This window comes from Lactuca serriola, chromosome 5 (assembly GCF_051521515.1).
Source record: "Lactuca serriola cultivar US96UC23 chromosome 5, Lser_US96UC23_V15, whole genome shotgun sequence".
Lineage (NCBI taxonomy): Eukaryota > Viridiplantae > Streptophyta > Magnoliopsida > Asterales > Asteraceae > Lactuca > Lactuca serriola.
The window spans coordinates 208,575,797-208,585,708 of record NC_136412.1 but is presented as its reverse complement, the minus strand read 5'-3'; the positions used below and the strand labels follow the sequence as shown (position 1 = coordinate 208,585,708).

General features: G+C 34.8%; 1 protein-coding gene across 1 annotated transcript; it reads left to right on the top strand.

Moving 5' to 3' along the window:
- The first annotated feature begins 5,269 nt into the window (after positions 1-5,269).
- Positions 5,270-5,721, top strand: LOC145053515 (histone H4). Its single transcript, XM_079001567.1, has one exon. It carries the CDS (start codon positions 5,323-5,325, stop codon positions 5,632-5,634), a length of 312 nt encoding a protein of 103 aa, XP_078857693.1. The 5' UTR covers positions 5,270-5,322; the 3' UTR covers positions 5,635-5,721.
- The last annotated feature ends 4,191 nt before the right edge of the window (positions 5,722-9,912 follow it).

Here is a 9,912-nt window from a genome sequence, read left to right as displayed (position 1 = left end):
CCAATCTATCTAATTTTTAAAATATATAAAATAAAATTAAATATGTTTTTAATAAAGTATATCGTTAAAGACATCATGTAAAATTATCGGAATGGGATGAATATTAAACATGAAATTAAACAGTATATAAGGTTCGATTATCTATTATTTGAATTTCTTTTTCTTTTTAACAAAAACACATTAAATGAAAAGTTTGTTTTACTGCCAATACGGCAAAGTTTAGTATTTCTACATAAAAACATTAACAAGTCGGTATGAGCCCGTTGAGGGATGGTATGACCGACGTGGTCTACCCTCAGCGGCGTTCGTTATAATGCATTGAACACCTTTCCCACTTGCCTCGTATAGGATGGGGTGCTTGTGATAAGCTGCCTTGGATACGAGGAATTCTAAAAAAAAAAAAAAAAAAAAAGTCCGGTATTTGATGAAGATTTTTCTATCAACAGATAGGAATGAGTGTTCGATATAGGGGATATAATCCATCTGCTCTTTCTCTCTCCATTTTTCTTCCCCTCCTCCAAGTTCTTGATCGGAATGGAATTTGATGTGCCGGGTTTGGTTGGTTGCCCGAAGGGCTATCTGATCTGATCAATTGTGTAAGCCGTAGCTCGCTAGCGCATGTACTATTCTGGGGACTCTATCCAGATCTATGGATCTCCCCAGCATCCAAGCGAGACTCCATCAAAATCTGCCACTCTTTAAGGGATCTCCTATGGCCATGAAAACATATTGCAACGCGTAATTCAAACGAAGACACTCAAAAACAAATAATAATAATAATAATAATAATAATAATAATAAATTGTTTACCTATTACTTTTTACATATAAATACACATATACATACAAACATTTACCTACGAAAATCAATCAAAGTTTCTCCAATTTTATTTACAAAAAATCAATCAAATTTTCTTCCAACCAAACTATGGAGCAAAACCCAAACACCCTTCCACCAAATACCAACATCCGCTCCAATGGGTTTCGCGCAATATGTGAGTTATACGAACCTCATCAACTCGCAAAATTCACTACAAATACCATTTCAAATAAACAATTTCAATCTTGCCTCACCCAATGAAATTTCCTACGGTGCCCTACATGTAACAAAATCCAGACCTACAAGAAAATATTTTCAATACCTTTGTTTCTATGCCACAAACAACCATACAACCACCACCTATACAACAAACGCAAGATACGGTTTCCAAAACGCAATCGGGAGGTTGTCGGAGAGGTAAAGGGAAAGGAAAAAAATAAAGGGAAAGAGATCACGAAAACTGAAGAACCTCAACTATGGTGGACATCAGAGGATGAGTATGCTTTAGCGGTCGCGTGGTACGTGACGTCAAAAAAAAATTCAACTATAGGAAATGATATGAGGAGAGTTGATTTTTGGGAAGGCATGCTCGGAAAATTCTGCATGCTTATGAAGAAACTTTCATATCACAATGTCGATACGCTTAGTAGCAAGTAGACTCTAATAGGTCGTAGATGCACCAAGTTTAATGGGATTTTCAACAAGCTTTCTTCGCAAAAGCAAAGTGGTGCGAACGATTTTGATGTGTTTAGAGTCGCGAGGGACCAATATCACGTCGAAATGGGTCACATTTTCTAGAATGAAAAAATATGGGAGATTGTGAGAAAATATCCAAAATGGATTAAAACACGGACATCGTCGGAGGCACAATCAAAGAGGTCTCACAATTCAAAGTTCGTTTAACGTTTCCGACGCACAAACTAACATCGACCTCAACGCCAACACCGATGACATCCCCGATGACAACAAAAAGATCCCCCCCCCCCCTCACCCCCATGTCGACTGGTTGGACGCGACAAAGCGAAGAGCATTCAACAACATGCGGATGAAACTGAAAGGATGGAAAAGAGTCGGTGGAAATAAAAGAAAAATTCGACTCACACAATTTAATAGCAAAAGAAAGAGTTGAAGTGCAACGCCAACACTTGGAATTCTTTCGTCGTCAAGCAGAGGAATAACAGGTGACAAAAGATTTGACAATTCTTCGCACTAGCGAGGAAGATATTAGATATGGCACCACAGGAAGTGCAGGTGCTACGAAAGATAAATGAGAAGACCGAGAAGAAACATTTGGACTAGGACTATCATTTTATTGTTTTAAAATTAGGATTATCGTATTTTATATTTTTGTAACATTTTTTTCATGTAATGTTTTTTTGTTTTTAAATTTTATGTCTAATTATGATTTATTTAAATGGAATGTTTTATAATTATTAAAAAAATCAAAAAACATAAAATAAATAGAAAATAAATAAATCGAAAAACAAATAAACCGAAAAAAATAAAACAGAAACGCGGACATATAAATTATTGGGTGTAATATAATGTTGTTAAATTCTTAATTTAATATTATAATACAATAACATGATGTGAGTTGACAACTTTTTAACCAAGCAGACCATCTTATTATAAAGGATGTCCACCCTTAGTTTTGGATTTTATCTTATAAAAAATATATAAAATAGAGTATTAGTCTCACACTATGGAATATGTTGTTGGACACCTATGGTTAACAAAATCTCTAATAGTTATGGGCTTTTTAGAGCTATTTTGATCAACGACATGTGATGGGATATCACAAAAACAATTTAGATATGTTAGGAGATGATTTGTAAACAAAATCTTTTCTAATTTCTATAGACACGACATTAATTATCACGATCAATTTGTTAAATCCTCTATGTAATAAAAGACTCATTTTTCTGCAGGTGTCATCTCTTCAATTCATTTTCTACCAAAGTTAAATTACTCTTTTACCCTTTATTCTTTTATCTTCAATTCATTTTCCATCAAAGTTAAATTACTCTTTTACCCTTTATTCTTTTACCCAATTTGCCAGTGGTTTTTTTTTTTTTTTTTTTTTTTTTTTTTTTTTTTTAATTTTCGGGTTATATTTTTAAATAAATCCTTTTAAAAAATTGAATCTTTTTGTGTTTATGATCGAAATTGAATGCACTCCCCAAATAGAGATGGCAACGGGGGCGAGTTTTACAGGGGACCCCAATCTCCATCCTCATCCCCATCCCCGAATCCTCATTCCAATCCTCATCCCCATCCCCATCCCCACCGGGGAATATAAATAAACCCCCATCCCCACCCCCAACGGGGATCGGGGATCCCCAACGGGGAATCGGAGATTTCTTTTTCTCTTTTAATATGAAAAAATTTATGTAAAGAAAACATCTAAATTTCAATTTTACCAGCATAAGTTTAAATATTTTACAAAATATAAAAAAATATATAGATTGCATAAAAAATATAAATAAATTTTCTACCATATTTAAATATATACATGAGAAATCAAGTAGAAAAAATTATCAGAGTGATATTTGAAGTAAAATAAATGAACAAAATACAAAAAAAAAAAATCATACATGAGTTTAAATAAGATAAAAAGAAAAACAAAGTATAATTTCAACCAAAAATTACTAATGAGTTAGGTTACTTGGATAACATTCTATGTATTGTAAATTGTACTATAAATATATGTTTTGTATTACTTTTATATATTAATATATATCGGGGGCGGGTCCAGGATCGGGGATTAGGGGTGTCCCCATCCCCATCCCCTTCCCCACTTTTTTTATTTGGGGATTCCTCATCCCCGTCCCCATCCCCGGTCAACTTGGGGATTCCCCCGTCAAAACGGGTGCGAGTTTCGGGTTCCCCATCGGGTATGGGGCTTTTTGCCGTCCCTATCCCCAAATATCTCGGCAATCCCTCTTCACATCCACCTTATCGTCTTCTCTATCATCACATTAATCTCATAAAATCAACGAGAAATCAGCAGTAAATCACCAACAAAGATCATATACTGTTTGATTTCTACGTTCCATGTTACTCATCCTTAAATAGTGGGATTCAACATTTTGAATTTCGAATCTCCCTTCATCTCTTATGAAATTACACCGTAGAACACTTTCTCCCTCGATCGTTCTCCTCACGCCCACAACTTTCTCTCTAAACTAGCTAGATCTAGAAGAAGGATCATCAATGTTGTAACTTTATACCTTATGAGGCTTGTCAAGATAATGAATATTATGGATCTTCAAGCTCCACTCCAACCAATGCTTGATCACCAAGCTCCTACTTCTTCACAATATTCCAAAAGTAAAAAAAGTTCCCTTTCAAGGCTCAAAACACACAAGGAAAGGCTAGGGTTTTTGCGGGGAGCCTTTAAATGAAAGGGCTGATGATGGGACAGCCTCAAGGCTCATAATGATGTTTCAATAGGGGCCAAATGCAAAAAATTAGGGTTTGTGGTCTGCATACGTACGCCCGACATATGCATGGTTACGCCCAACGTACACCATCAACATCCACGATTCATTTAACGGAGTACCCTTAACGCACTCCATGTTACACCCAATGTACTCCAAGGACCAAAATGATTTTTTTTATTTTTATTTTTTAAATTAAGCCAATATTGAAGAGTACGTGAAACTTGATCATTACAATGAACAAACATGAACAATGATTTTGTTTATTCAGTTATGTTCGTGAACGTTCATTTATTTATTCGTTTATGTTCGTTCATTTAAGTTCATACATCTTCAATTGTGTCTGATTAACGTTACTATATTATGTTTGTATATGTTCATATATGTTTGTTTATATCCATTCGTTTATGTTTATTTATAATGTTTACGAAAATAGACGAACGAACATTAACAATATAATTTGTTAAACGAACGAACATGAATAATAAAACTCGTTCGTTTATCCGTTTGTTTGTTCGACTAACTGAAATGAACGGACATGAACAACCCTCATTCGTGCTCGTTCGGTTTGTTTACAACCCTACTTATGACTGGTTGTAAACTGTCATAAGGATAAAATATAAACAATTCAAATAATTCATACATAAATCAAGCATCAATTTTTTTTTAATAACTAAATAGGAGCAAAATAGAAAATTCATGATTTAAACAGAAAAAAACTCTCTTTCAAAAAAAAAAAAAAACGGAAAAAGAAAACAATATTCTACAAATAACCATTTTTTGAATCTACGCAAATAAACATATTCACACTTAAACGTATGGTACAAAGTCCAAACCAGCCTCATGATCCGGCGCTAGTAAGCTAAACCAATCAAAAGCTTTTATTCTTCATCACACGGATTTTAATCCTACAGCTCTATTCTCTTCGTACTGTCCCTAATCCAACGGTTAAAACTACACCTCCCAAAATCTCAAAATCTTCTTCCGCCTTATATACAAAAACCCTCTATGCCGATTTCAAACGCAAACAAAAACCAAAACCAGAGAAATTTCTGTCTACGAGATGTCAGGAAGAGGAAAAGGAGGCAAGGGATTGGGAAAGGGAGGAGCAAAACGACATCGTAAGGTTCTCCGGGACAATATTCAAGGCATCACCAAGCCGGCGATCCGTCGTCTGGCTAGACGAGGAGGTGTTAAGCGTATCAGTGGTTTAATCTACGAGGAGACGCGTGGAGTTTTGAAGATCTTTCTTGAGAACGTCATCCGTGACGCCGTCACATACACCGAACATGCTCGCCGGAAAACTGTTACCGCCATGGATGTCGTTTATGCTTTGAAGCGCCAGGGTCGTACTCTCTACGGGTTTGGTGGTTAGATGGAATTTTTGGATTTATGAAGTTATAATTTATGTAACTAAATCTCTTAGTATAATATCAGTTAATGAGCACTTCATTTTCTTGAATGATTTATCTTTATGAAATACATGACATTTAGTTTGTTTTTTTAGAGTTGTAGGTGTTATATGCAAAGATTGTTTAGAGCTATACAAGTAATTAATACGATAATACAAATGAGTTACATTATAGAACACCTAGACGTAGGGACTTATTGATCAACAAAAACATAAATACTTTGAGATTGATGATCCTGTCTATATTAACAGGATAAATGATTTGGATATTCCGGGTAAAAAAGAGCTGTGAAATTTTATTTATTATTTTATTGCTCGTTATGGGTGAAATTATATAACTTTTGGTGACTTCAATGTGTTGAGAAATGATTTGGAGAGACATGGTTAGGTTTTTTGCCATAATTTTGAAGAGGCTTTCAATGATTTTATTGATGAAATTGGTGTTGTCACTTGGGTTGATTCAACTGCTTCAAAACTAAGTAAATTATACCGTTTCTTGGTTTATGATGCTTTATTTGATAGGTTTCAGTCTTTGCAGGTCACGGTTTTAGATAGAAAATGGTCCGATCATTTCCTGTTACATGATCTCCCGGTTGATTATGGTCCGATTTCTTTTAAGTTCTATAATTCTTGGCTTCATATGGAGGGGTTTGATGAGTGGTTCGTGGTGCAGTTGATGATTTTATGGTTGATCAAACGTAAAGTAGTTTTTTTTGTCTTTAAAAACAAATTTAAGTTTATTAAAAATAGAATCTGGGATTGGCATAATCGTACAAAAAAAAAATTATGTTTTGTTGCGTAATCTTTAGCCTCGGTTAAAAATCATTGATTGTTCTGTTGATGATGGTAGCTCATCTACTCAAATTACTTGAGGAAAGGAAACAACTTTTAGGTGAGGTGGAAGGTTAAGTGATCTATAGAGGGAGATGAGAACTCAAAGTTTTTTCATGGTCTTTTGAAAAAAGGTAGATGTTTTCTGTACATGGGGAGTTGATTACAGATCCGACTTTGGTAAAAAAAGATTTTTTTTTTTGAGTTTTATTATGCTAAATTCCAACCGTTCAATGGTATCAAGTTGGTGTCTCATAGTAGTAGATTTTCTTCTCTTGGGTTTGAGGCGACTTCTTCTCTCGAAGCTTTGTTTTTGGCTCAGGAGATTAAAGAGGCAGTGTGAGATTGTGGTTGGGATCGAGCATCAGGTCCAGATGGGTTCTTGTTCGCTTTTCTTAAACATTATTGGGATATTATGGGTGATGATGTCCTTGCTTTTATGCAAGAACTTTATTATAAACCCATCATCCCGGTTGGTTGTAATTCCTCCTTTATTACTCTCATCTTAAAGGTTGATAATCCGATTATGATTAAAGACTATCGACCTATTAGTCTTATTGGCACGCAGTTTAAAATTGTAGCTAAACGCCTTTCCTTGGTATTACATGATGTTATTGGGGTTGAGCAGTTAGCTATTCTTAAACGACGTCAAATTTTTGATGACTCTTTAATGGTTAATGAGATTGTTGCGTGGTTTAAAAGAAAGAAGAAAAAACTTATGATTTTCAAAATTGATTTTGAAAAGGCGTATGACCTCCATTTCTTGGGAGTACTTAGATAAGATTATGTTTTTTACGGGCTTTGGTGATAAGTGGAGAGCGTGGATTAGAGATATGTTTAAGAATGCTAGATCTTCCATCCTTATGAATGGGAACTCCTTTGATGAATTTCTGCTTTTTATAGGCTTCAGGTACGGGGATCCTATATCTCATTTCCCCTTTATTATTGCTATGGAAGGCATTCATGTGGAAATGAAGGATGCTGTCACTAATGGTATATTTCGTGGTATTTATTTGGGTTCGTATGATCTTCATATTTCTCATCTTTTTTATGCAGATGATGTTTTATTTTTGGGGAAATGGGATGAAAGGAATGTTCATAATCTTATTCGAATATTAACTTCCTTTTATATGGTCTCGGGTTTGAAGATTAATCTCTTCAAAATTAGGAGTTGGAGTGGCTTATGATGCAATGATTTCGTTAGCTTCTTTGGTTGGTTGTTCTTCAGCAACTTTCCTATTTACTTATCTTGGTGTCCCAGTGGGTGATTCTATGGTGCGTGTTAAAGCTTGGGATTTAATTAGAGACCGAATTTTAAAAAGGTTATTTTCTTGGAAGTAGGAGTGGGAATCGGTTCGGTGTTTTGGTTTATCGGTTTCTTCGAATCAGTTTATTCAGTTTGAAATTTTTTTGGCCCAATTCGAAAACCGAACCAAATCGAATTCAAATTCACTAGACCAAACCGAAAACCGAATTCTAATTCGGTTTGAAAACCGAGGAAACCAAATATAAACTTAAAAAATTGTCAAACATAAATTAAAATATTTTTAACATAGACACCTAAAGTTGCAAATAGAAATATCTAAAGTTTCATAGAGAATGATCCAAAGAGTAAATGAGTTAAAATAATTCTTTACTTTATAATTATTACCTTTATTTAATATAAAATATAAAACATATTTTTTAATTAATTAATTTATGAAATTCAGTTTTTTCGGTTCGGTTTGGTTTAAACTTCATGGGATCGAAAGTCGAACCAAAAACCAAATTCACAATTTGGTTTGGTCTCGCACCAAACCGAAAACCGAATTTGAATATGGTTCGGTCTGAAATCGATTTCTTTTCGATTTGGTTTTTCGGGTTTTTCGGTTCCATACCAAATAATTCTCACCCTTACATGGAAGGTGAAATTGCTTTCCATTAGTGGCAGGCTGACCTTAACTAAGTCTATTTTGAGAAGTTTAGGTATTTATTATTTTTTGATTTTTAGACTTCCTATGATTGTTGGTTAGATTTTCTAGTCCTATAGAGCTTGTTTTTTGGGGTATGGATGATGGCTGCAAGCATATTCATTGGATGAAATGAGAGCTTGCTCTTAATTCAAAAAACAATGGTGGCTTAGATGCTTTTAATCTTGCTCTTTTATACAAATGGAGGTGGAAGTATGTTTATGAGGTTGATTCCCTTTAGGTTTGGCTCATTAGGTGCTTGCACGGTCATGATGAAGGATTTTGGGGTTGGTCCTCTGTGTCATGGTGGTGGGGGAGTTTGGCGCAATATTATTGGCTCTATTAATCAGTTGCATGAGAGAAATGTGGTTGATAAAAACTCGATGTCTATTGTGATTACAGATGAGTCTCTTGCTAAGTTTTGGGAGGATATATGGTGTGGTGGGTTGATTTTTAAAAATCAATTCCCCAGACTTTATGCTTTGTCTAATGTGAATAATGCTCTTGTTGGTGATCTTTGGTCTCCGAATGGGTGGTACCTTACTTGGCGTCATGCAATTAAGGGATGGGTTGAAACTTTGCAATTTGACAACTTAATGGAATTGATTAGTACTATTGTGTTGGGTTCTCATCCAGATAGATGGTATTGGGAGCTTGATTCTACTGGTCTTTTTTCTGTTAAGTCAATAAGAAGATATATAGATGATGTTCGTCTTCGTGGGAGGTGCTATTACAAGATGGAATAAATATGTTCGTATTAAAGTGAATGTGTTTATGTTAGACAAATTACCTCTCAGAGCCAATTTGATTAATAGAGGAGTGAAGTTAGACTCAATGTTGTGTCCTGTTTGCCAAAATGTTCCAAAAAATATCTCACATTTGTTTTTCAGTGCCCGTTAGCTCAACAAATTTGGCAGCGTGTAGCTTTTTGGTTGGATGTTCAGACTTTGTCTCTCCAACAAATTTGGTAGGTTGGGTGGATGCTAGGCCGGTGGGTAGGAACGAAAGAGTGATTGTGGAGTTGGTGTGTTTGACGGTGATTTGGGTTTTTTGGATATACAAGAATGCGGTTAGTTTTAGGCCTAAAAAGTATAGGACAAAATTTATTTTTAATAGCATTGTTGAGCATTCTTTTAGGTGGTTTCTTTTCGTTATACTAAGGATATGATTAGTTGAACTGCGTGGATGAATAATCCAGTCCTGCCTTAACTTTGTCTTTTCTTTGCTAGTTTCTTGCTAGCTTCGGTTTCTTAATAAATTTTTGTCGTCGTTCAAAAAAAACCTTTGAGATTGTTGTGGTTTCCTTTAAGGCGGTGGTATCGCAACACCCCTAACCCACATGCTATATAGCGCTATATTGTTATTTTTCTTTCCTCTCTTTAAAAACCCCTAACCTTTAATCTTTACTAACTAATAAATGAAAATATGTGTAATGTCAATTCGTATAATTTATACAAGTTTA

Bases quoted from the DNA above. Each gene is read 5' to 3' on its own strand.
- LOC145053515 (XM_079001567.1), top strand. From the start codon at position 5,323: ATGTCAGGAAGAGGAAAAGGAGGCAAGGGATTGGGAAAGGGAGGAGCA.